This window comes from Cavia porcellus, unplaced genomic scaffold, assembly GCF_034190915.1.
Source record: "Cavia porcellus strain 051 isolate PalLab524CR breed Dunkin Hartley unplaced genomic scaffold, mCavPor4.1 scaffold_19, whole genome shotgun sequence".
Taxonomy (NCBI): domain Eukaryota; kingdom Metazoa; phylum Chordata; class Mammalia; order Rodentia; family Caviidae; genus Cavia; species Cavia porcellus.
In genome coordinates this window covers 65146732-65172644 of record NW_026947502.1, presented here as the reverse complement: position 1 = coordinate 65172644, position 25913 = coordinate 65146732, and the positions used below count along the sequence as shown (strand labels likewise).

Genomic DNA, 25913 nt, shown 5'->3' with positions numbered 1-25913 from the left:
AAGTCCCAATCTAAATCACAACCGAGTAGTTAAAACTCACAATCTAATTCTCAGCAGCTATACCTATCGGCACTTATCCCAGAGAAATGAAAATTTAAATCTATATATAAATATTCATAGAAGCTTCATTTGTAATGGCCCCAAAGTAGAAGCAATCCAGATATCTGCAATAGGTGGACAGATGAGACACACAGTGGGCCATCCACACCACAGAAAACTCCTAGCTTGCAAGGGGCACAGATGACTGATGCTAGGACTTGAGTGGAGCTAATCTCGAAGATCACATGCTGTATGACACCATTTACAGAACATTTCTGATATGGTACCGCCATAGAACTGGACAACGGATCCCTAGGGCCTGAAGCTTGGAAAGGGCACCTTGAGAAGGACTGGGCTATCTTGACCATGGTAGTCACATAAATCCATGTAAATGTGATAGAACTCCAAGGAACTCACAAATACAAGCACATACCAGTGCACCCAAAGCTGTGTAGCATCATAGAGCATAGTGACATCAACACCCCTCTGAACAATGTGCCAGGCAGAGTTGACATGAGTAGGGGAAAGGGCATTACTCTGAATCACTGCCTTTAACTAAATATGAACAAAAAAGTCAGATGTCATGGTGCACCACTATAATCCCAGCACTCAGGAGACTGGGACAGGAAGATCATCAGGCGTTTGAGGTCAGCCTGTGATTCATACTGAGTTCAAGATCAGCCTGCACTACATAGTGAGACCCTGTACCAAAAAAAAAAAAAAAAAAAAACTAATATAAATAGATCAAAAAAGCAAGCTACAGATTGGGAGACATTTGCAATACAGAACCAAGAACAATATTTAAAAAAGAGTGAGAGAGACAAAGAAAACATCTACCTAATAGGAATGTGGGCCAAAGACTTACACGACTACTTCAGATGACAAAAAGCAATCAATAAATACAAAAGGTTCCCCAGTCCATTAGTCATCAGAGAGATTCATACTGAGACTCAGCCCACACTGGTATAGATTCATCAGACAATTAAAAAACTCTGAGACACCAAGTTTTGGGTAGATAACTGTGACCTTCTCATGCCACAACAAAGTCTATGCATAGAGGCTAAGAATGCAAATGTTCTAGCCACCCACTGTAACCATCCACAGAATCACAAACCTTGGTGTTCTATATTAAGCTCCCTAACGCCTAAGGCTGCACAGTGCCTCCTCATAGAGGAAAACTCAGGGAACAACACCCACATACCAAGGACACAAGTAGCCTCTGGGGTGCCTGGGCCCACAGCAAAATTTTGAAAAAAGACCAGCTGTCATGTGAATCTGGCACATGTATGAAGCTGTTACAACATGATTTCATGACCAAACCTATAGCCAGGCATGGTGGTGCACATCTAATCCTCGTACTCTGGGGAGGCTAAGGCAGGAAGCTTCAAATTTGAACCCAGCCTGAGGAATCTGGTGAGACTCTATGTGTCTTTGTCACTTTCTTGTCACTGAGACCTAATATCCAAGACCCACAGCTACGGAAAGGGAGGTTTATTTTGGCTCACATTTTTTAAGAGGTTTTATCTGATCATCTGGCTTCAAGACAGGAAGAAAAGAAAGGGCTGGGCTGCTTTTGTCATGGAAGTCAGGAAGCAGAGAGGGGAGAAGTCAGTGAGAGAGACATACTCTTCCACATCATGACCCCAGTGACCCACCTCTTTCAACAAGAACCCAGAGCAGGTCATCTATATGGACCCTATCATTCAATCATGTTCCAAAAATCCCATCTATGAGTACATGAGGCTCTTTGGGGATATCTAAATCTAAATCGTAATTCCAGCCCTCACTTTGGGGTGGAAGGAAGTACATGCTTGTAATCCCAGAACTCAGAAGGCTGAGGCATTCAGGTGGTTGAGTCAGGAGGATCACCATGAGTTCAAGGCCAGCCTGGGCTATATGATGAGTTCAAAGCTAGCCTGAACTACATAGTGAGATCCTGTCTCAAAAAAAAAAAAAAAAAAAATCTCTGAGACTTCAAACAAACTCTTAGCTGTGAGTCAAGTGTGGCGGTACATGCCTATAATCCCAGCCCTGGGGAGGCTGAGGCAGGAGGATGGCTGTGAGTTTGAGGCCAGTTTGAGATCAGCCAGGGCTATATAAACTAGTTAGTTCAAGGCCAGCCTGCACTACATAATGAGACCTTATCTCAAAAACAAAAATAAAAACACCCCTAGCTAAAACACTGCCAAAATACAATGCCAGGGTGAACATTTCCATTGCAAAAGGTAAGAACAGGACATAGAAAGGAATGGGACAAAGGTAAGACCAAAGCCCAGCAGGGCAAACATTAAATCCTGTAGTTTCATGTCTAGCACTCACAACAAAAATGTGAACTCCAAAAAGATTTAGGTAGCCCTGCAGGGGCAGCCCTTGTAGCCTCTCTCTTTGGGTAGCTTTCCTCACTCACAGAGGCTTCTCTCAAACATTCCACATTCCTGGCTTCTCCAACTTCCTGGGACCTTCCCTGCACTTTCAGCTTCACTCTCACAGTTTCATGCCCTGCTTTTCATGGGAACACTGCCTGACACCCCAGACCTTTTAAAATCTAGGTAGAGCCTCCCTGACCCCACAACACTGGCATTCTGCATGCCTATAATCTCCGAAACCTTGTGGATGACAGAAGGTTCTGATAACAGCTCAAGCAGTGGCCAGGCACACTTGGATCATAGCAATAGAGGACCCTGTATGCAGGAATGGCAGAATTATGGGAAATATTTACCTTGTCAACCCAGAAAGAACAGAGTGCCTAAGAGTTCTCTTTTCAAAACAAAGGCTTTGACTTTTGCAAGGGAAGGGGAAAATCTTGCTAACTCCCATGATGCCCTCAAGCAATCCTCCATACAGTCCTGATTCAAAAGTACTTGGCTTCCTTTTATTTTATTTATTTATTTATTTATTTATTTATTGGAGACAAGGTCTCACAATGCAGTTGAGGCTGACCTTGAGCTCACTTTGTAGCCCAAACTGAGCTTGGATTTGCAACAATCCTCCTGCCTCTCAGCCTCCCAAATGCTGGGATTACAGGCATGAGCCACCACACCCAATTTGGTTTCCTTTTAATCTTTTTAGCAACTTTACTCACTAAAGCACCAAATTTGCAGGCTCCTCCTTTCTGGGGAAACTGAAAACTTTTAAAAAGGGCTTTCTGCTCCTGTTTTGCAGTACAATTCTTGCTAAAAGCAGCAACCAGTACCCATACCACAGCCTAAATGTTGGGCTGCCATGAAACTTCCTCCACCTGATTAATCTAATCGGCATAGGCAAAATGTAGGTAAATTTCCTGTCAGGATATAACGCACATGGTCTCTAGCCCAAGTGCCAATGGAGTCCTTCTTCCCAACCGAAATCTCCTGAGCCTGATCTTTACTGTTTTTCTTTTAATCAGTATTCTGGTTGTTTATCTGTCTTTTTTTTTTTTTGGTCTTTTTCGTTTTTATCGGTACCAGGGATCGAACTCACAACTGCCTGCTTGCAAGGCAGGTGCTTATGCCGCTGAGCTAAATCCCCAGCCCCCTATCTGTCTTTTTAAAACAGATTGGGCTGGGGATTTAGCTCTGTGGCATAAATGCCAGCTTTATATGAGTTCAATTACCGTACGAAAAAAATAAAAAATTAAGACAAGGTTTCACTATGCAGTTCAGGCTGGCTTCAAATTCACAGTGATCCTCCTGGATTGGCCTCCCAAGTGCTGGGATGATAGGCATGCATCACCATGCCTGGCCCTTATCAGTATTCGATCTTCTGAGCACCAGCCAGATCTTCAGGCAAGCTCAGCTTACAGAATTCTAGGGCTTAAAAAAAAAAAAATTCTAGGGCTTGTATCCCCAAATTTTTCCAAATTCTTCTCCTGAACCAGTTCCAAAGACTTCTAAATCACACAGCCTAGTATATTCACAGCAATGACCCCTCTTCTCTGGTACCAAGCCTGTCTTAGTCACTTTCCTTGTTGCTGAAAAAGACAAAAAACAAAAACCAACAATTGCAATTTAAAGGAGAAGTTGATTTTGAATTACATTTTGGAAGGTTCAGTCCTTGCATGATCAGTGACATGGGATTGGCCTGGGCAAAGGAAAGCACTCACATTAAGATGGCAAAGAAGCCGAGGAGAAGAGAGGAGCCAGGGAGGAAGACATAGTCTTCTAGGTTATGCCTTCAATAACTCACCTCTTCTAACAAGAATCTACCTCCTAACATCAAGTCACCTGTATTACCTCCATCATTCAGTTACCTTCCACAAACTCCACCTACAAGTGTATGAGGCTCTTGAAACTCTAGATCTAAATCATAACACTGTCTCTTAACAAAGACAAAAGCTGAGAATCCATAGTTTCGGATTCAATGCTCCACTGGAAGAAAAAAAAAAAAAAGTCCAGCTCTATGAGATAGAAAGGATTCATGCCAGGGAAACTGAAGATCCATGAGAGAGATAAGCTTCTAGGGTGATCTTATGGGCAGGGAGCATGACCCCTACATTCACATCTCCACTGCTCTAGCCCAACAGGAAACTCAAAACAGCACATGAATGGGGTTAGCTGTCCCTTCTCCAATCAAGCCCTTTTCCCACACTCCAGAGTGCCTGGTCCTCTTAGGTCACAGTTCTTCTCCAGCTTCCTTTCCACTGGGGGTGCACTACTGCCTGAATGGCTTCCTGGGGCCTCCTGCAGCAGTTCTGGATGCCTAGGACCATCTTTCACGACCCACCAGCCTGTGGACAGAGACCCCAGGAAGTGAGCCTACATTCTGGGACCATCTTTAGCACCATAGCCCCTGCCACCACTTCCTCTACTGTTACTGAGACTCTATCAGTATAAGCATCACCCAGCTGATCCTGGGCTATGATCCTGGGCTCTCACTCTTGTTGCTGAACTATTCATTCATTCCTTCCACCAGTGCCTTCTGAACTCTATTTCCTGCTAGGATGGAAGAAGGCACCCCTTCAGGGTCTTTCAATGGAAGTATGTGGTCAAAAGATTAACACAGCTACCAGGTACTCACCTTACAACATATTCAGCGTGGCAGAAATGACAACATATAAAACCCAAGATAACCAGCCAGGTATAGCACATGCCTGTAATTCCAGCACTGAGGAGGCTGAACCAGGAAGATCACTGCAAGTTTGAGGCCAGCCTGGGCTACAAAGTGAGTTCAAGCCTGAATTGCATAAAAAGACCCTATCTCAAAAAGATTAAAAGAAAGAGACTAGGAGCTGGGGATTTAGCTCAGCGGCATAAGCGCCTGCCTTGCAAGCAGGCAGTCGTGAGTTCATCCCTGGTACCGATAAAAAGGAAAAAGACAAAAAAAAAAAAAGAGAGAGAGAGAGACTGAGACTCTTAAGATAGGGACAGGAAAGCACTATAGATAGCTTCCTTCCTATGCTCCAAAGATCATTTGCTCTGCAGGCCAGCTGCCTGTCACTAGGACACAGAAAAGTAATGAGAGGAACTGAGGTCTCCAAACCTCAGCCACAGGAGTGAGCCCTCTCAGAAGCAGGCCTTCCAGGCCCTGTGGGGTCTTCAGGTGACAGCCTGGCCAGCAGCATGACAGCAGCCCTGAGACCTACACCAGAATCAGGCTCTGTGTTGCTCCAGAATGTCCTCCGTGACTGGGCAAGGGGATCAAGAGTGGCTTAAGCCATTGTATTTGTGGACTTGTTAGGCAGAAATATGTAACTGATACTGAACTCAGTTTCAAATCTTCCTATTCTGATTTCCAACGGTTCTCATATAGACTCTGAATCCTCTCTCCAGTGTTCTGCAGTGACGCTGGTCACAATTTGGGATCCATAGCGAGGAAGTGTTATTCCAGACCGAGTTCTTTTCCAGTGGTCCACACATCAATCACTGCCCTGAGCCACATTCAACTCACTGTACATTGTTAAGAGTGTCCTCTCTGATCCTGTGTTGCAGAAAACTAACCCCTGCTGTCTTCTGGTCTCAGCTTCCTTTCTGGTCTCTGCAGGAGGCTCTGTGTTCTTTTTCAATGTTCCTCAAGTTCCCCTGGCACTGACATTCAAGAGGAAAATCTGGCATGAAAAGTTTCCACTATTGTTTTTTTGTTTATTGTTTTTGCAAGGGGAGATTAATACTAGGAATTAAACCCAGAACCTTTACACTAAGCTACATTTCCAACACTTTTTAAAAAATCTTTTGTCTTGTTTTGTTTTTGAGACAGGGTCTCAGTATGTTGTGCAGGCTGGCCTTAACTCACTTACATAACCCAAATTGGCCTCAAACTCACAGCAGTCCTCCTGCCTCAGCCTCAAGAGTGCTAGGATTATAAGTGAATGCCAGGATTACAAGTGTGTGCCACCACACTTGGCCCCAGCACTTGTATGTATGTATGTATGTATGTATGTATTTATTTAGGTTTTTTGACACAGGGTTTCACTATGCAGTTCAGGCTGGCCTTGAACTTATTTGGTAATCCAGGCTGGCTCGAACTCACAGAAATCCCTTGCCTCGGCCTCCCAAGTACTGGGCTTACCTACCACACCTGGCATCCAGCACATTTTTTAGAACAGGGTCTAACCCTAAACTGCTCAGGCTGGGCTTGAACTTGTGATCCTCCTGCCTCAGCTTCCAGGGGTGCTGAGATAACAAGAAAGCATCATCACATCTAGCTTACTTCCACCATTTCTGATCTACAACAAATGAAACATTAAAAAAAAATGAAACATTACTTAATTTAATAACAAGTGTCTATCTGGATGTAGTAGCACACACCAGTAATCCCAGCACTCCAAGACTGAGGCCAGCCTGGGCTATACAGTAAACTCAAAGCCAGCCTGGACTATGTGTTGAGATCCAGGCTCAAAATAAATAAATACAAGCAAACAACTCCCTGACTGTCCTCTGAGAAAGGAAAACCTCACATTTGTACACTTCCCCCATGACATTCCCATCTTGCTCAGCACCACAGTGCTGTAGTTATGTGTTGACCACATGAGGAATGACAGATTCACCATAAGCTCTCCCATCACGGTCTATTAGGGTCCCAGGATCTAGGAGGGTCTCTCCCCAGAAATCAGGGGAGGCAATAAATCTCCTGCATCAATTTTCTTTCCCTTTGTCACAGCTCAGCTCAAGGCCAGCCTCAACTGCATCGTGAGACCCTGTCTCAAAAAGACCAAAACAAACCCCTTTGTCACAAGCTTAAAAAAATAAAGCTAATAAACTGAAGTTACAGCAAGGTGTCAAACTGTGCCCAAATGAAAGTAGCTAGCCAGGCATGGTGGTACAGGTCCGAATTCTAGCATTTGGAAGGCTGAGGCAGGAGGATCTCCTTAAGGTTGAAGCCAGCCTGAACTATACAAGAAGACTGCCTCAAAAAAAAAAAAACAAAAAAAAACCAAAATATTGTCTTTTTTGAGACAGAGTCTCACTATGCAGTTCAGGCTGGCCTTGCACTCACTTTGAAACCCAAGCTGGCCTCAAACTCACAACAATCCTCCTGCCTCAGCCTCCTGAGTGCTGGGATTACAGATGTACATCAACATATCTGGCAAAAATTTTAAAAATGTAAAAAAGAAAGAAACTAGCTAGGCAAAGTCAGGGATATCTGCATCTGAAAAAAAAAAAATGTGATAGGCACGACCCAAATTGTGTAGATTCAGAAACTAAAATTCTGTCCAGTACAACAGTAGCAAAACCAATACAAGTGAGTTTTGAAAGAGAACACTGAGGTTGAGATGGAGAATCACAAGTTTGAGGGTAGCCTAGGCAACAGCAGGAGATCCTGTCGCAAAGTAAAAAACCTGGTGATATAGCTCAGTGTTAAGTGCTCTTGGGTTCAATCCCCCAGACCACAAAAACAGCTAAATAAAAATGAAATATTAAGCCGGGCATGGTGGCTCACACCTGTAATCCCAGCACTCGGGAGACTGAGGCAGGAGGATCGATGTGAGTTCGAGACCAGCCCAGGCTACAAAGTGAGCTCAAGGCCAACCTGAACTACACAGCGAGAGCCTGTCTCAAAAAAAAAGAAAAGAAATATTACCAAACTGAGTAGGACACAGCAGTGCATACCTCAATTCCAGCACTTAAGGAGGCTACGGTAAGTGGGTAGTGAGTTTGAGACCAGCTTTGGCTATACATAAAGAGCCTGAGGTCAGTTCAAGCTACAAAGTGAGCTGCTGAGCTACACAGCAAGTTGTATCAAAAACAATACAAACTACTAAATTAGATCCAGCAATATACAGGAACAATAACACATTATGCCCAAGTGAAGCCACAAATCCAAAAACTATTTACCACTTAAAATACCAAGGTATGGAGCTGGGGATTTAGCTCAGTGGCTCAAATGCTTGCCTGGTAAGTGCAAGGTTGTGAATTCAAGCCCTGGTACAATAAATAAAATCAAGGTATGGGGCTGGGGATTTAGCTCAGCAGTGTAAGCACCTAACTGGCAAACACAAGGTTATGAGTTTGAACCCCGGCACCAAAAAAAAAAAAAAAAAAAAAAAAAAAATCAACGTAAAAAAATAAATAAAATATCTAGATAGCAGTGTAGCTCAGTGGTAGAACACTTGCCTAGCCTGTGCAAGGTCATAGGCTCAATCCCCAATCTGCAAAACTTAAACAAATAAGTAAAAGTTATAAGTGAACACAGTTTATTATTTTAAAAAGACATAGTTGGCTGGGGATTTAGCTCAGTGGCTTAAGCACCTGCCTGGCAAGTGTAAGGTCATGAGTTCAATCCCCGGCACAAAAAAAAAAAAAAAAAAAAAAAAAAAAAGACATAGGTAGCCTGAGAATATAACTTAATGGTATAGTGGTAGAATGTGTGCTTAGTGCACACAAGGCCCTGCATTCAATCCCCAGTATAGCAACAGGATATATATATATATATATATATATACACACACACACATCCCATAGAAGCAGGAAAAAACATCCAGATATTATCCAGCACATAACTGTAATTACAGCCCTTGGGAAGCCAATACATGAGAATCACCATGAGTTTGAGGCCCTATACAGTGGGACCCTGTCTTAAAAGGAAAAAAGAAGAAAAAGCTGTAGAAAATGCTGAAAAATTCAATATTTACTCATAACAAAAAAAAAAACTCAGAAAATGTAAAAATGAAGAAAAAGGAAAAAAGAAAAGAAAAAGCTATAGAAAAAAAGCACTCTGAAAAATTCAGTATCTATTCATAACAACAACAAAAGAAAACCAACAACAGAAGAAAAATTCCTCAGCCTGATAAAGGACACACTCCAGAAAACCTATAGTTAAATCATAACTAATGGGAAAAGAATTCACACTTTTCTTGTAGGATTGGGACCAGGTAAAGATAGCTATTCTTATTACCCCTACTAACCTTGTATTAAAGATCCTAGCCCATGCACAGCAAGAAACAAAACACAGATGGAAAAACAAGAAGTAAAGCTTACTGGATGCAGAAAAACATGCTCATGTTTTAAGAATCTAGGAAAGGGCCACCAGAACAAATGGGTACATTTAGCAACATTGTAGGCTACAAGGACAATTTGCCAATATCATTACTATGGATTTGTTTTAGCAGTCAAAAATTACAAAATAGGGGCAGGGGATTTAGCTCAATGGCATAAGCCCTGCCTTGCAAGCGTGAGGTCGTGAGTTCGATCCTAGATATCAATTAAAAAAAATTCTAAAAAAAAAAATAATTCTGCATATTATTCACAATAGTATCACAAAGCACAAAATACTTTAATGCTCCCCTCAGAAGGTAGAGTTCAACTCCTTTGCTGAGAACAGGTTAAGCTTAATTACTTCCTTCTAGCAAACAAGGACACAGAAAGCAGAAGTCATGATGTGAACCTTCAGAAGCAGATGGTAAGGGCCTGCAGCTTCCTGTTCTCTCTTCTGGACACTCATATGCCAGAAGATGGATGAGTTGCCAATGCTGTGAGACACTCAAGCAGCTCAGAGAGGATGCTGTGTTGGAAAAGGCGAGGACTCCTGATCACAGCTCTGTAAGGAGCCTCTTGCCAGAGGATCTTGCTAATCATCCTAACCACTACTACAGGAGACCAACCACTTAAGCCACTTTGAATTCCTAAGCCATAGACCTTGAGATAATATTTACTGTATAGCAACTGTATTTTGCAATGATTTATTATACCAGCAATAGAACTAAATAAGTGAAAAACCAGACCATGTTCAACATTGTTAAAATATCAATGGGAGCCAGCCTGGTAGGCCATTTAATCAGAAGGGGTCTAGAAAGAAATGAGAAGAGGAAGGAAGGAAGAAAAAGACAAGGAAAGGAAAAGAGAAGGGAAGCAAGAGGAGAGGAAGGGAGGGAAAGCGAAGAAGGAAAGGAAGAAGAAAGGGAGACAGGGAGGGAGGGAGGGAGGGAAGAGAGAGGGAACAGGAGATTAGCACAGGGCAAAGGCCATGGGTTCAATCCTCAGCACCATCAAAAAAAGGAAGGAAGGAAGGAAGGAAGGAAAGATGGGGGAGGGAGGGGAAAAAAGAAAGAAAGAGCAGTTAGGGGATTTAGCTCAGTGAAAAGCTTCCTATACCTCAAGAAAAAAAAAACAGAAAAGACCAGGGCCTGTAGGTACACACCTGTAATCCCAGTACTCTGGGAGGCTGAGGTAGCAGGACTGCAAGCTAGAATCCCACCTGGGCAACTTTGCAAAATTTTAAAATAATACAAAGGGTTGGGGATGGTCTCTTGGTTTGATCCTCAGTGTCATAAAAGGGGTTGGGGAAGAGCCAGCACACATGCCTATAATCCCAGCACTTGGAAGCTGAGGCAAGAGGATCACCGTGAGTTCAAGGCACTATAGATGGCAAGACTGTCTCAAAAAAATACAAGTGTGGGTGGTTGGAGCAACTTAAATATCCAGAGAAAACACTGGACCTTCAACACTGTTTGTACCATAAAAAATATAAAGTACAAAAAAATTTTGATAAAGTTGACTTTTTTGTTAGATCTGCAATGTATTCCTTTATACTTTACAATGCTGACTTCAAAATTAAAAGCATCTGTTCCTCAGACACTGATTAAAAAAAAAAAAAAAGGCAAACCACTCACTGGGAGAATATATTTGTAATACATATACCCAAAAAAGGACTTATAATTTAAAAATATTAAGAACTCTTCAAAATTGTGTTATTTTGAGACAGAGTCTCACTGTGTAGTTCAGGCTGGCCTTTAACTCATTATGTAGCACAGGTTGACTTGGAATTGTCAGCAATCCTTCTGCCTCAGCCTCTCAGGTATTAGGATTACAGACATGAAAAAAAAAAAAAGGATTACAGACATGCACACTAAGGTTGGCTACACCCCATTTTTTAAAGGCAAAAGATTTAAACAGACTTTGCACAGAAGAAGATAAACAGCCAGGCATGGTGGCACACGCCTGTTATCCAGCATTCAGGAGGTTCCTTGCAAATTCAAGAGAAATCTGGACCACAAAGTGAGCTCAAGGCCAGTCTGAACTGTACAGTGAGACCCTGTCTCAAAAAGACCATAATATATTACATATATATATATATATATATAGAGAGAGAGAGAGAGAGTCAACAAAATAAGTACACGAAAAGATGCTTGGCCGGGGGGTTAGCTCAGTGGTATAAGCGCCTGCCTAGAAAGCACAAGGTTATAAGTTCGATTCCCAGTGCCAAAAAAAAAAAAAAGAAAAGAAAAGAAAAGATGCTCAACGTCTTTCAAATCTAGGGATATGCAAGTTAAGGCTGCAAGAAGCTACCAGCACACATGGATTCATGAAAATGAATAAACTTTCTAACAATGGGGGTGAGGGAAGTGCTCAGTGCTATAGCATTTGCCTACCAGAACCAAATCCCAGGTTCAATCCCTACAATTCCTCAAAGGAAAAGAAAATGTGAATTTGGTAAAAGAATGAAAATATCTAAAGAGAATGTGGAGCCAGGTATAGTGCTTATGATCTCAGCACTCTTGAAGGCTGAGACAGGAAGATCACAAATTAGAACTCAGCCTAGGCATTCTATTTACTTATCAAAACCCTATCTCAAAAATTTAAAAAGGACAATAAAAGGACTTAGTGCAATGTCCTGGTACTCCTCCCAAAAAAATGAAAGAGAGAAAGATCAGTGGCTATGTGTGGTTGGGTATGGGAAGACTAAGCATAGAGTGAACTTCCAGGGGTGATGGAAATGTTCCCTAACTGGATTACGGTGATAGTTACAAAACCCAACAAACCATCCATTTAAAATAGTATTCTCCAGAGAAATATCCCTTCAATCTGAGACAGCTCAAGATTAATTTCTTCTCCACTGATTCATTCTAAGAATTAAATCATATAAAGAAGAGGGAGAACCACCTTGGGGATGACCAGAACCTACTGGTACTTTACAGGACTTGCCTTTCCCCATCGCTTGGGTTTTTCTGGGTCAGCCTCTGATCCCACAGGCACTAGTAAGACGCTGCTTCCTATACTCAGGTATAAACTCAGAATCCAAAGGGAAAGGGCCAGGAACCCCAGCCTTAACCCATCTGTCCTCTATTAGCTCTAAAAGCTACACCAGAGACCTAAAACAAAGACTGTAGCTAGGGCCCCTTGCCAGTTCCTGAACTAAGAAAGTTTCTATTTTCTTACCCAACCCAGGTCAAAGTAAAATGACTTGCCAGCTCAAAGCACTTGGAACTGCTGTTCCATTCCTACCTCTGCTCCCCAAAATGGAATCATGGAATAAGGAAGGCCCCATGGAGTCAGAAGGGCAGTACTTTTCATTATTTTTGTAGAACCCTTCATAACATGAAGAAATGTTCTTTTCTGAGAAAGCCAGGCCCCTGCCAGCATACTTGCTGCTTCTGATACACTATGGTTCTTGTAACTGCTGTAACGCACAAATGAAAATTCATTTCAAAATAAATTCATTTTTAAAATTACTTTTTTTTTTTTTTTTTTTTTTTGTGGTACCAGGGATTGAACTCACAACCTCGCACTTGCCAGGCAAGCGCTTATGCTGCTGAGCCAAATCCCTGGCCTTAAAACTACATTTTAAAAAACCTCTAAGCTCCTCTCCACAACAAAAGTCACTGAATAAACTGTTCAACAGAATTCACCTATCAGAGTATTTGTTCTAAGTATAGATTACCAATTGAAAAACTACACTGCTTTCTTAACTGTATAGTTTGTGACGTCCATCTCTTCAAGAGACAGTTTGTTTTCTTCCACTTCTAGTCCCCTGTTCCCTCCATCCTCCTGAATGACTTCATCATCAGGAAGTATATGCAGGGTGTCTTCTTCCTTCCCATTCTCTTGACCAGAAGTTAGCAGCCTATCTTGTCTCTTTAAAAATAAAATTTAGAAAGCTTTGCTTTGTTGTCTTCTCAGATATACATATGCATATACATTTTAAATGTTCTTAGATAACATTTAAATGTGTCAAGTTGTGTGTGTGTGTGTGTGTGTGTGAATGGATATAAAATGCATGCTGTGTAACTGGTAAGCGATACAATAATAAATATGTCCCCATTATTCTTTTCTAATATGGAGCTAATGCTGTCCTAATTATACATTTCCCTTTATGATGATGATATGACATAATTCCTTTAGGTAGAAACACTGACCACCTTCCATTCCATTGACTTTTCTTTTTCCCTTTTCTGTGTCATTCTTGAGGAAAAAACAAGAGACAGGAGATGCCATAGATCCCTCTGAGCAAACAAAAATCAAAATAAATATTTTATTAAACAAAAGAGATTTGGGGCTGGGGATTTAGCTCAGCGGCATAAGCACCTGCCTTGCAAGCGCGCACGATTATAAGTTTGATCCCTGGTACCAATTTAAAAAAAAAAAAAAAAAAGGCAGGGAGTCGGGGGAAATGTAGCTTAGTGTGAAAACTCTGGATTCAATCCTCAATACAAACAAAACAAACCAATGGATAAACAGGTAAAGCGCCACTGCATAGGCCAGCCCAGTACTAGAGGTACAAAACGAAAAAAGGGAAAAACTCTGCATGGTGACACAAACCTGTAATTTCAGCTAGCCAGGAGGCTGAGGAAGGAGTGGCGTCAGTTCAAGGCCACTCTAGACAATAGAATCCAGGCTAAAACAACAAGCAGAATGGGACATGAAATGGGACGCTGAAAGGTATGTATATCCATGCAACAGAGACATCTAGGAAGAAGTTCTAAGAGAGCCTGAAGATGAGGGAGAACCTGCAGTGCTACCTAGATGTCTCATGCTGGCCAACAGGTGTATGAGGTTCAGGCACTGGGGTTGGGCATGCTTAGGACGCTGGCAAGTGTGAAATCTGAGAGCTCAGACAGTTTTCGGGTCACCTGAGCCTGAGGTCCCTCAGCTGTATGCAGCAGAGACATCCACGGTAACTAGCTATTGATAGAGACCAGAGATTCAAGAATCCCTAGTACACAGACACTAAAGTTGAACCCAAAGTTACAGGAGTCTCCTCACTAGCTGCCTGCCAGCCCAGGCACCCCGCTGGAAAGAGCAGAGTCCAAGCACATTCCAAACAGATGAGGAAGGAGGTTGGGAAGGGCCAATCAAGAGATGGGATGGAAGGCCCCAGTTAAAAGGGGGAAAACTCGGCTTAGGTATCAGGAAAGGGAAGAACCTGCTAAAATATCTCCATCCCAGCCCTGGACAAGAATGGGGACTTGGGCCAGGGGCTGGCAGCAAGTGCCTCAGAGCTCGTAACTTCTCTCATAATGCCAAACATGGACTCAGCATCTGGGCAGATCCCACCAGCCAGCCACCAACCGTCAGGCAACTGACCTCCGTGCTCCACGTGTTGGAGCTCCCAAACTGGGCATTTGGTGGCGCTGAGTTCCTGAAGTAAACTAGGCGGCCTTCTGCAGAACCTGGCCGCTACAGGTAAAACACACCTCCCAGGGAAATTTCAATCTTGCCAGAGAAAATGACGTCGGGGAGCATCCAGGAGGGCACACTGCTGGGCTACAAAAAGTCTGAGACGACCACCTCCTGCACCTGCACCTCCAAGTACGGCTAGGAGGACTGAAAAGCACATAGCTATGGAGAAGGCTACCTTTGCTTTGACTCTCCTGAGCCTTGAGTGACTCCTCCACATATCCCTCTTCTCTTTAATCCCGCAGAAATTAACTCCATCGTGCCCTGAGCCTCTGAGGCTCAGCCACCGGACCAAATCCGCTCAACCCTGATCGGTTCATACTCCCGTCTGATCCCAATCTGTGAGGTGCAGCCTCAGCGCCCACCTACAAGTGAGAACACTTCAATACCCGAGAGGCTCCATTTATCCTCTCACCTTAACTACAAATTCACACCACACTTGGGCAAATCCTTTCTCTTTTGCGGCCTGAACGTCCTCACCTGAAAATAAAAAGTCCGTTCTGGCAAGGCCCACAAGGCCAACGGGTTGCAAGCACACAACGCCTTCTCACTTAGATCCGGGAGCCTCCAAGGGCGGCCTCTTCTGGAAGCGTCTCCCGGCCTGCTTCCCCGGCGCCCTCGCTCGCAGCTTCGCCGGCTCAGGAGCTGGCCGGGCACTGCCTGCTCCCCACCGCCCACTTGCAAGCCAGGCCTCACCTACAACCTCTCAGACCCGGCACTGGATCCAGCACCACTTTTGGTGGGGACCCCAAGCTGGTCAGTCTACCCGACTCCTGTAGTCACTGCGGGGGCGGGCCCCGCGCCGAGCCTCGCCATGGCAACGCGACACTTCCGGGCCGCAACGGAAGCCGCGGTGATCCGTGGGAGCCCGAAGCGGGGTCTGAGGCCCTTCTCACCAGGGGCGGGGCCTGTCCCAAGAAACTCTTAGAGGCTTAAGGAGTGTGTTGTTTGCTCCTCTCTGCGGCGCAGAATTCCTCTGGGTCCGGGAGGGGTGGGAAGGACAGGGGGTCAAATGCTCTTTGGAAAGGTGACTACCTGTGTATGTGCTGGGCTCTGAAGGAAGGACGTATAAAAGGAGTCCACTTCAAAGCAGAGGCAGCATAGGGAGGCAGGGACGTGTGCCAAGGCAAAAGAGCCAGAACTGCACGGGAGACAAGGTAGCTGCTTGGGTGTGAGCAGGAAAATGGGCGATGGGTGCGAAGAGAGGAAGGCGGCTATTAGGAAAAGCCGAGGGAGGAGGCTTGAACACCAGGAGCTGGGCCGGTGTGGTGCAGAGGGGCGCTTTCAAGGAGAGAATGATGCGCTCAGAGGCTAAAAGGCTATAGGTTTTAGCCTGGTAAGACAAAAGGACCCTTCAGGGAAAGTCCAGAAAGGGAGGAAGGAGAAAGCCCCATGAGTGAGAAAATGACAGGAGTCCAGAGGAAACCAGATGAGATCTTTGAAAGTCTCAGATCATCGGGGAAGGGCCCAACCCAGCCAAGGAAGGGTGGGCAGGTACAGTGGTACTCCACAGTTATCCTTCATTTTGGATCCATGTTCTGTCCCCCAATGTACTAGGGGTGCATCTCTCACCAGACTCCCTCCAGGTACTGGACATCCACTGTATATTAGCAGATTTTCAATCCTTTAAGGGTAAAAAGGATAAGGACTGCCCGAGAAAGTCTTAATTCTCACAATAGAATGTTTTTAGTGCTAGGAAAAAGCTCCTCATGGTCTGGAAGTGCCATGCTGTGCTATCAGCACCAACCATCACTGATGGTGCTCTGGCCCAGGTACCCTCTTGATCAAACTTGCCCCGTGTGAGGAAAATCTTGGCTTTGGAGCAGGTACACAGCACATATCCTGACAAGTCCCAGAGGCAAAGCCATGGATAAAATGACCAGGAAGAGAAGGTGAAGGGCCCACCTGGGCTCCTGTAGCATGTTCTTGGGCAAATCACTTAAAGCCACTGTGGGGCTTTTTGGCCTCTCCCTCCAGGAAACCTCCTAATCACATTCAGTCCCTAGGACTCAGGATGCCCCTTCTCAGCAGCTTGCCAAGGGCAAGTTCCTCCCCATCTTTTAGGTGAGAGCTTGAGCCCTTGCTCAGGCAAAGCAATCCACAGGCCCCTTGAGGATTTCCTTCTACATCACAGGAGATGCCAGCACCCAAAGGCAGCCAGAAATGGGATGGTGGCTTCAGGAGGTCACCAGAAGTCCCCACTGGAATCCTCTCTGCCCCTCCCTTTCAGATTAACTGAAACCTGCTAATTGTGGCAGCCCTTGCATGCTCCCCTCCCCCACAGGCTCTTCCTCTCTCTCTCTCTCCCCTCCCCCTTCCATAAGAATGATAAAGGAGCCGGTGGCCCAGACTCAGCCTCCGGCTCTGGCCCAACCTTGCCACACTCCCAGGCAGCCCTCAGCCTCCCTTAGGCCAGGCTTTGGACCACACTGCCAGCTCAGACACACACACACACACACACACACACACACACACACACACACACATGGGGCCTCGAAGCGACTCCCGCCTGGGGCTCCTGGAGGCAGAAGCACCCTCGAAGCCCACCAAGAGGAGAAAGAAGAGATACCTGCGACATGATAAGCCCCCTTATACCTACTTGGCTATGATCGCCTTGGTGATTCAGGCTGCACCCTGCCGCAGGCTGAAACTGGCTCAGGTGAGAGGATCTCCACATTCCTCCACACTCCTGGTTGCCCCTTTCCCAGACCTTTTTCCCAACCATTCCAGACTTTGGTTGAACCTAAACTGCCTCCTAGCACACCCAGCTCTACCAGTGTGGGTGTTGAGGGGCTCAGGCCCTGGAACCCCCTAAGTTGCTCTCAGGCACATAAGTGTTCCTCCTTGAGGGGGTGCCTGGCTGTGGGGGAGGGGTAAGTGTTGCCACCCAACCGGCTCATGGTTTGGCTGCTGCCTGGTTTCAGATCATCCGGCAGGTCCAGGCCGTTTTTCCCTTCTTCAGGGATGACTACGAGGGCTGGAAGGATTCCATTCGCCACAACCTTTCCTCCAACCGATGCTTCCACAAGGTGCGGCAATCAAGGGTGAGGGTTGGAGCCCCGGGGGCTGGGTGGTTGTGGAAGCCCTGAGCACCTGGGGTTGGACAGTCCCACCCAAGCCCACCACCCTCCAGGTGCCAAAGGACCCTTCGAAACCCCAAGCCAAAGGCAACTTCTGGGCAGTTGACGTGAGCCTGATCCCTCCTGAGATGCTGCGCCTGCAGAACACTGCCCTAAGCCGGCGCTGGCAGAACCGGGGCACACGCAGAGCCTTCGCCAAGGACCTAAGCCCTTATGTGCTTCACGGCCAGCCCTACAGGACACCCAGTCCTCTGCTGCAGCCCAGTGAGGGCTTCAGCATCAAATCTCTGCTAGGGCACCCTCAAGAGGAGACACCCTGGCCCCAGCAGCCTAACCCACCTAGACAGGACAGCCCAGCTCAGGAAGGCTTGGGATGTAGTGGGGAGGAGGTGATGCCCACTTCACCAGTTCCCTCCTCTGAGAGGCCTCTATGGCGCCTCTGCTCCCTCCAGGGGCCCACAACAGTGGAGGGGGACACTTCCCAAGGAGCAGTCATTGGGCCCTCACCACTGTCCCCACAGCCTACAGCCTGGCCCCTCCCTGTACTGCAGGGTAGTCTAGACCCTGGGGGGCGGCCCAGTGGGGAGTGCAGGGCCTCCTTGTGGGGACAGCTGCCCACCTCCTATTTGCCCATTTATACTCCCAACGTGGTAATGCCCTTGGCCCCACTGCCACCCACCTCCTGTCCCCAATGCCCACCTTCAACTAGCCCAGCCTATTGGGGGGTGGCCTCTGAGTCTGGAGCTACTCCAGGGCTGCTCTGGGATCTAGACTCCCTCTTTCAGGGGGTGCCACCCAACAAGAGCATCTATGATGTGTGGGTCAGCCACCCTCGGGACCTGGCTGCTCCCACCCCAGGCTGGCTGCTCTCCTGGTACAGCCTGTAAAGCTCCCAGGACAGGGGCTGCCCCCCCCCCCAGCTTGATAGCTCCTTTGAGGAGGATGCCCACAGCATTTACAATAGCCTTAAAATACCAGCCTTGTTGAGAGTCCACAATGTTTATTGGGCTACCCCAGAAAGAGTTGCAGCCCAACTATCCAAGAGGTCAGACATGCCCCTGCTTCCCCCATACCCCAGGGCAAAGCTGGAGGAACAGATTTCAGCCTGGAGTAGCCCTTCTTGGTCTCACCTTCGGCCCACCACCATCCATTTATCCATCCATCACCATCTGTCTCCTCCCCTTGCTGGCTCCAGGCTGGGGGAGGGAGAACCTAATGGTAGGTCCCAGCCTCAAGTCCTGCCCTCCCTCAACTGTCTGGGAAGGAGGTAGCACCTTTTGGGAAAAGAGTAAGGGAGTAAAACTTAGACCCTACACAGTCTCGGGGTGAAGATGGTGGGGGAAATAACAGTAAAGAAATTTATAGCATTGTAATGCCAAGTCTGATTTTTGAGGGCTGAGGTGGTGACTTGGGAAGCTACTTGGCCAGGATCTGGCTCCTATAGCTCTGGGATCTCCTGCTGTGTGCTGTGATAAGAGCAAATGGTGATAAGGAGGGAGCTGAGGGCCTCTGGCCCAATGGGGTGGGGCATAGCCATTTCTCCAGGCATAACACTTTTCTCTGGCAGGGGATAGGGGAGAAGAGATTGGGGGACAGTTGTCCTTCAGAGGTCAAGCAGGTTGTCCTGGGAGATGCAGTGCAGGGACCCTTAAGCTGCCTCTGCCAGCAGAGGGGTGCCCCAGGCCTCTTCTACAACCCTGCAACCTAGAACTAAGGGGGCATGTCCCCATGGGGGCTGGGACTTTGGCTGCCTGGAGAGGGTGTAGGGGTGCAGGCAGTCTCTGTGAGTGGGGTGTCAGTGCTGACAGAGGAAGGTGTCCTGGATCTCGGAGTCTTCTGGCGCCGGGCAGGGCCTAGCTCCACTTGACCTACTCGCTCTGCAAACTTGAGAGAGCAGACAGTCTCCCCAAGGTCCTCCAGCCGCGTGGAGATCTGCAGAAAGCAGCACTTGTGGGCAGGCGCTGCGCACAAGCTTCAGTCCCCTATGCCCATACCTCCATTGGTCCCCACCTGGAGCAGGAGCACAGCAGTGGCGCCTGGGCCCAGTGCTGGCTGCAGCAGGCGCGTGAGCTGCGAGTCACGGAAAGGAACGTGTGGCCGGCGGGAGCGCAGTGCAGCCATCACACCTCCCAATGCCAGCAGTGAGCGGTTGATGGTCTGTGCTTCCCGCAGGCGCTGTGCACTCTTCAAGTCCCCCCGTGGCGCACTGGCCACCCCTGCCTTCCATGCACGTTCAGATCCTGCCAGGTCCACCAGGTGCAGTGTGCCTGCAGGGCTAGGGCCTCGTGGGGGGCACGACGCCCGCAGTGTCAGAGTAACCAGGGCATGAGAGCGTGAGCTGCGCGTATTCATGGCAGTGGCTGCGGTGGCCCTGTTGTTCCTCCCAACGCTCAGCATCTGGAGGGCAGAGTGACTGGGTTGTGTGGGTAGCTCCAGGATCAGGAAAGTAGGAGGCTTGAAAGGCAGCCCTACCTGGTGCAGAGTCTCCAAGTTTGGCACATCCCAGTGGGTGAGACCAGCCACCTGGATGCCACCCTGATTAGTTGGGCCCTGCCTCACTGCCAAGCGCTCTGGGGGCCCTGGGGCTAAAAGGTCCCTGGGGAGAAAGGGAAAGGGCTTGGTTCCTGGGCCCTAGGGATAGTTGAAGAGATCCTGGGCTCGAGACAAGAAAAAGGGAAGAGGTCTGACCTGACTGCTTCATTGTAGATCTCCACCATGCTGAGGGTTACTCGGTGCTGCCCTCCAGCCTCCATCTCTCGGAACAGGGACTGCAGTGCCCTAGGAGCTATGCCAGGGTCCTCAGGTGGGCCCTGAAGACAGTGTGGGGTACCACTTTGGGTTCACATCTATACCTGGAGCCCTTCCCCCCAAGTGTGGCCTCCACCCCACCTCCATGCTGTAGGTCTTCCCAGTCCCGGTCTGACCATAGGTGAAGATGCAGACACTGTAGCCTCGGAGGCAGGACAATACAGCTGGCTCTAGCTCCCTGAAGACCTGGTGGCAGGAAAATGGGGAGAAGTGCTCTAAGCCCCTCCCTTGGGTCCCTAGTTAGTATACAAAAGGATGGGAAATTCAGTGAACAAAGTTAAGAGCAGAGTATAATTCCCCTGCAAGGTGGCTCCAGAGATCACCAGGTCTCCCAGCAACACCCTCTATCTTCTTGGAAACAAAAGGCTGTGCAGAGAATATGGAGTCCTGGGCAGCAGGGTTCAAGAGGTCAGATGTTGGGCTTAACCATAAGATCCAAAGGTAGGGTGTGACTGAAGCAAGTTACTCATCTTTCCTGTGCTTCTCTTGTGTTATTTCTCTCTGTGACACCTCTTGAGGGCTAATACGGAATGTGTCCTAGAAGGACACAACAGCACTTGGCACATAGAGAATGAGTCAACGCAGCTTAGGAGTATAAAGGGATAGTGACCAGCCAGGACTGCTCTAGCCCCACACTGAGAGGTGCAACAAAGTGACTGAGCTTTGGATGGGACAGAAATATTCATCTTGTTGGCAACTGGACACAACAGCATTTTGAACAACAACATGACCAGCTTTCTTTCCAGAAGGTTGCTGGTAACTAGGCAGCTGTCACCTCTGTTTGATGTCTTGACTGATGAACAAACTGGGACTAAATCTATGACTAGATGGAGATGGAGGTGCAGAAGTGGGAATCAGGATTGGTAGCAGATGCCTTTGATCCAACACACTGGGTTGAAGAGTCCTGTGTAGAAGGGCTGCTTATCACCCTACCCAAATGGACGATAAGTCCTCCCTCCTAGACCCTCTGGCAGTTCCCTTCCATCCCTCCTAGAGCTCAGTCACCTTTCCTTCTGCAGACAGGAAAAGGGTAAATAAGCCTCTTCTGGGTTCCAGGGTACTCTGAAGAAGGTCAGTACAGGTACAAAGACAGTTCTCACCTCCTCCTGGGTGGCATCTGGAGGGAAGACCCAGTCTAGGCAGAAGCGACGCTGGCGCCCTCGATAACAGGTGGTAACAGTGCCCCCTGGCCCAGGCTCCACACTTATTAGGCTGGAGGGTGTCCCTGGTCTCAATCGACACAACACACGAATATTTCCTGCAGTGGGGATCAGGCACAGAGATTGCCTCCTTGGTCCTGAAGCACAGAAAGTCTCCAGTCCCTCCAGGGTGGTGTCATTGCACCATCTCCCAAGTTCACCATACCCTTGAGTTCCAACAGCCTTCCTTGGCATCCAGTTGAGGACCCATGATGCTCATCAGGAAGCTGAGTTCTAGCACCTCCAGCTGATAGTGCCCCTAGGGCCCAGGATACCTGCAAGAACAAGGCGAGGAAAGCAAAGATGGGTCCAAACAGGTGCAGGTGGGATGGGGGTACTAATGGAGCCACCGTGAGGCCACCAGTTACGGTAGTCCACATCTTTCAGTGGCTTTAGGCCCCTTAGAGACATCATTCAGTGAATTTGGGATAGAACATAAGAATAGGCATTAGAGGGGCTGGAGATTTAGCTCAGCAGCATAAGCGCCTGCCTTGCAAGCACGCAGTCCTGAGTTTGATCCTGGTACTGACAAAAAATAAAATAACTAAATAAATAAAAAGAATAGGCATTAGAATACCCTGTCATCTGTCTCTGAGTATCTAAGGAACTATCAGCTTGAACAGGGCAGAAGTGAGGTTGTACAGCCATGCAGAAGCTGTTCTGGTCCCAGAGCCTACAACCAACCCATTAGTACAGGCAGTTCCCCAGAGCTAGAAAACAGAAATACTCCCTGGACAGTAAACAGGCTGCCCACAGAGGAGGCCCTAGAAGGCAAGGGTCCTGACCTGGCCCCTGGCCTCACTCAGCGAACCCTGACAGCTCTGGGTAAAGGTGCTGACCAATCCTCGGAGGTCTCCGCAGCCCTGGCGCAGGCTGGCCATTCGTGCCTGTAGCCCTGAAAGAGGAAGACCCTTGTGAGGAAAAGTCCAAACTCCAGGCCCTTCCATGAATTCCCTGTCCCAGCTCTTACCTGCCAGTTGACCATGCACCTGCTGCAGTTCTCGTCTGCAGTTCTGCTCCGTCTCCTGCTGGAGCTGCTGGAGGGCCCCTCGAAGGCCCTGCAGCTGCACTTCCTGCACCCCCAGCTGCCCCACCCCCAACCCCACCCCTGTCACTGAGGAAACAGGGACTTACCAGGCCCTGTCCCAGATAACCTCCTCCCAGCATCCCAGTTTTTCTCATCCCAGGCCCCAACCCCACCTGAACTCGGAGGGCTTCTGTGGTATCCTGGGCCTCCTGAAGCCGGCCCTGGAGCTCCAACAATGCCTCTGCTTCCTCCTGCAGGAAGGTGGGAGCCAGATGGGTTATGGAGCTAGGTGAGAATTTAGGGAGGGGCATTCTTTTCATTCATCTTTCTCCTAGATGAGAAAGCCAAGTCAAGACTGGCAGGCACAGGCCAGGGATTTAGCTCAGCAGCATAAGTGCCTGCCTGGCAAGTGCAGAATCATCAGTTCGATCCCCAGTACCAAAAAAAAAAAAAAAGAAGAAGAAGAAGAAGAAGAGTGGCACGTACCACTGAACCTGTGCTTCTAAACTCCATGCAAGATTCCTTTCCCAGTCCCTCTGCTCTCCTGAGGTCAGGCACTCAGAGGGACCACGAAGAGGATTCTCCTATGGGCATCAGCCTCCCTAATGAGTCTGCCCTAAACAGACCATCCCAGGGTCTGTCCACAGTCAGAGATGGCCCCCTGCCTTCAAGCATGAAGTCTTAGGAGGCTTGGATACTGGCTGGCTGTTGAGTATGCAAGAGTCTATGCTGCAGGGAACACATAACCAAGGAGCAGGGTACCTGTGGGGCTCTGGTGGAGAGGCTGGGACCCCAGTGCAGCAGAAGATCCCGAGTGAGACTTAGACTCTGTTTCAAGGCCTCATTCTCCAGTGTGAGATACTGAACCCTCTTCTCTGAGTCTGTTGCTCCCTGGCAAAGAGAAGTACTCTGAGGACCTACCTGAAAGTACAGTGATCCTCCTACCAGTTCCGTGTAGGCAGAATCCCTGATATCCAATTCCTTTTTCCCCCAATCCCAAGTCTCACCACTTCTAGGCGCAGTCTACTCAGTTCTTCCTCTTGCTGCTCTAGCTGCTGCTTCAGCTCTTCCAGCTGCAGAGGAGTCAGGGGACAGGATGGAATTCCTTTTTCAGCACTCATACCCCCCACTATCTGCTGTTCCTGGGTCCCTCACCTGTCCAAGAATCAGCTGCTCCAGTCGCTGCCAAGCCCTCTGTTCCTCCTCCAACTGGGAAGCCTGCTGACCCTGGGCCTCTACTCTTAGTACTTCCTCTGACCCAGGGGAAGGGTTTTCTTCTTGTAAGGGGGATCCTGGAGAGGAGTGGGCCCACTTAGGACTGAACATGCCTGAATCCCTCTCCAGAGCAGAGCTGGGCTTAGGACCCAAGGTTCTAGGCCACCCAGGTTCTGATGGCCTTCGTTTTTTTGTACCCCTTACAAACCCTCTGGAATGGGAGACTGCAGGTTTGAGACTGGCTGAGTCTCTTGCAGCAGGACCTGTCTGCCCTGAGGACTCCGAATCCATGCCAGAAGAGCCAAGAGCTGACTTGTCACTGTCAGCAGTGGGGGGACATCAGCAGGCTGTGTAGAAGATGACAATCAGAGCAGAAGAGACTAGGGAGCAAAACTGGGCACCACAAGGGCTAGGCAGGAAGAAGTTGTTAAAACCCTCCCCAGACTCACCTTGCTCAGGTGAGGAGGGTTCCCAGAGCTCTCTTCTGCTCCTAGCTGGACCGAGAGGAACTCAGCCAAGCGCGTGAGAGCCTCTTCTAGGGACACCTCAGCTGAGTGGCCCTCAGTTCTCTCTTCTGGCCCATCCTCGGACACCGACCTGCCTGTGAGGTCAGGTAATGGGAGGAAGAGACATTCCCTGTCACATGTTCTAGGCTGAGCCTTTTCTCCCTCCCAAGAAGGATGCAACACCCCTCTCTCTTATGGACCACCAGGCTACTACAAAGCCTCTGCAGTGCCCTGGTCGTACCTACCTGGCAGGCCAGTCAGCTCAGTCCACAGTTCTGATGGGAGCTGGTCGGGACGACGACGACTTCTGGGCTTGCAGTGGGCTCTCTAGAAAAAGAACAGAAGATGGCCCTGACGAGGTGGCATGCAGCCTGTGGGGCTCCTTTCCAGGAACTGGGCGAGAAAGGTTGGGGCCAAGGTCTACCCTTCCAGTACCCAAACTAAGACGTGAGTCTTCGGCTCAGGCCAGGTCTCCAGCACCCTGAGAACACAGGTTTGGCACTACCGGATTTCGGAGTGGGGGCAGGGGTCGACCGAAGACATAAGCTCCACCCTGCTCACCTGAGCGGGGTCCCCGGGGTCCGCGGTCGCCGCTGCACCGCCATCCCTGCGAAATAGACTGTAAAAGATGTAGATGAGCAGCGAGTAGAAGGCATACATGGGAGCGCGGGGCGGCAGAGGGCCTCGCTTGGTGCCGCCCCGCGTCCCCGCGCCCCAACTCCACACCCGCCCGCTGCAGCGCCGGCGCGCATGCTCGCGGCGGCCGCCCCCACTGCCCGGCTCCAGCGAGCTGAGGGCGAGCGCCAAATGGCTAGCGCAGAGCTACAGTCCCCCAAACAGGTACCCCCTCAGTAGCCCCAGGGCCTGCCCTTCTCACGATCTTCTGTCTCGACTTCATTGATTCTCAGAGCTGAAGGCCCTCACGGCTGTCGCACCTCCTCTGGAATTCTTCTGGTCCTTCTCCGAGACCTCCCACTACTCTACATCAGGGATCCCCTGTGGCACAGGTGCACAAGGACTGTGGCCCTCTGGGGAAGCCCCGCCCACACACCTGGCCGACCCACCCCCTTCCTCGAAGCCCCGCCTCACCTAAAGCCCCGCCCAGACCTCCCTCCACCCGGAGTCCTTCAAAGTTCCGCGGTCTACGCGCTCGCCTATATATAGAGATCCCTTGCTTCTAGTCACTACTGGCTCGCATCAAACCCCACTCCCTCCTAGAACCTCCCACTCGC

At 48.4% G+C, this 25913-nt stretch overlaps 3 protein-coding genes across 8 annotated transcripts in view; 1 reads left to right on the top strand and 2 right to left on the bottom strand.

Moving 5' to 3' along the window:
* Positions 1-15611, bottom strand: part of Ppp1r16a (protein phosphatase 1 regulatory subunit 16A) — a 28147-nt gene extending 12536 nt beyond the window's left edge. The window contains exon 1 of the mRNA XM_063231296.1: positions 15327-15611. The gene's annotated coding sequence lies outside the window, so the exon portion shown is untranslated. The remainder of the gene's footprint in view (positions 1-15326) is intronic.
* A 119-nt stretch (positions 15612-15730) lies between these two features.
* Foxh1 (forkhead box H1) lies at positions 15731-19423 on the top strand. Its single transcript, XM_003463695.4, has 3 exons — positions 15731-17505; positions 17771-17875; positions 17980-19423. The coding sequence occupies exons 1-3, from the start codon at positions 17332-17334 to the stop codon at positions 18811-18813; spliced, it is 1113 nt and encodes a 370-aa protein (XP_003463743.1). The 5' UTR covers positions 15731-17331; the 3' UTR covers positions 18814-19423.
* On the bottom strand, positions 18907-25906 carry Kifc2 (kinesin family member C2). 6 transcript variants are annotated; one of them, XM_023562367.2, is made up of 20 exons: positions 25771-25906; positions 25550-25677; positions 25243-25300; positions 25117-25162; positions 24927-25008; positions 24625-24776; positions 24384-24522; positions 24116-24252; positions 23968-24033; positions 23723-23851; positions 23134-23211; positions 22904-23018; positions 22719-22828; positions 22100-22208; positions 21835-21992; positions 20816-20920; positions 20615-20736; positions 20399-20522; positions 19937-20323; positions 18907-19858 (listed from the first exon to the last, which is right to left on the bottom strand). In XM_023562367.2, the coding sequence occupies exons 3-20, from the start codon at positions 25284-25286 to the stop codon at positions 19637-19639; spliced, it is 2325 nt and encodes a 774-aa protein (XP_023418135.1). In that variant the 5' UTR covers positions 25287-25300; positions 25550-25677; positions 25771-25906; the 3' UTR covers positions 18907-19636. The 6 variants fall into 6 exon arrangements, with proteins under 6 accessions (XP_023418135.1, XP_023418134.1, XP_063087362.1 ...); XM_023562366.2 differs by having other exon boundaries at positions 25559-25677; XM_063231292.1 differs by lacking the exons at positions 25550-25677; positions 25771-25906 and having other exon boundaries at positions 22773-22828; positions 25243-25414.
* Positions 25907-25913: the final 7 nt, after the last annotated feature.

What these genes read in the sequence shown, in the direction of transcription:
- Foxh1 (XM_003463695.4), top strand. Translation starts at nt 17,332, where the DNA reads ATGGGGCCTCGAAGCGACTCCCGCCTGGGGCTCCTGGAGGCAGAAGCA. An exon ending in GCAGGCTGAAACTGGCTCAG is followed by an intron (nt 17,506 to 17,770) that starts GTGAGAGGATCT and finishes GCCTGGTTTCAG; the next exon opens with ATCATCCGGCAGGTCCAGGC. An exon ending in CCAACCGATGCTTCCACAAG is followed by an intron (nt 17,876 to 17,979) that starts GTGCGGCAATCA and finishes ACCACCCTCCAG; the next exon opens with GTGCCAAAGGACCCTTCGAA.
- Kifc2 (XM_023562368.2), bottom strand. Translation starts at nt 25,337, where the DNA reads ATGCCTTCTACTCGCTGCTCATCTACATCTTTTACAGTCTATTTCGCA. An exon ending in GTAGACTGCGCCTAGAAGTG is followed by an intron (nt 23,852 to 23,967) that starts GTGAGACTTGGG and finishes TCTCTTTGCCAG; the next exon opens with GGAGCAACAGACTCAGAGAA. An exon ending in ATCTACAATGAAGCAGTCAG is followed by an intron (nt 20,523 to 20,614) that starts GTCAGACCTCTT and finishes CTTTCTCCCCAG; the next exon opens with GGACCTTTTAGCCCCAGGGC.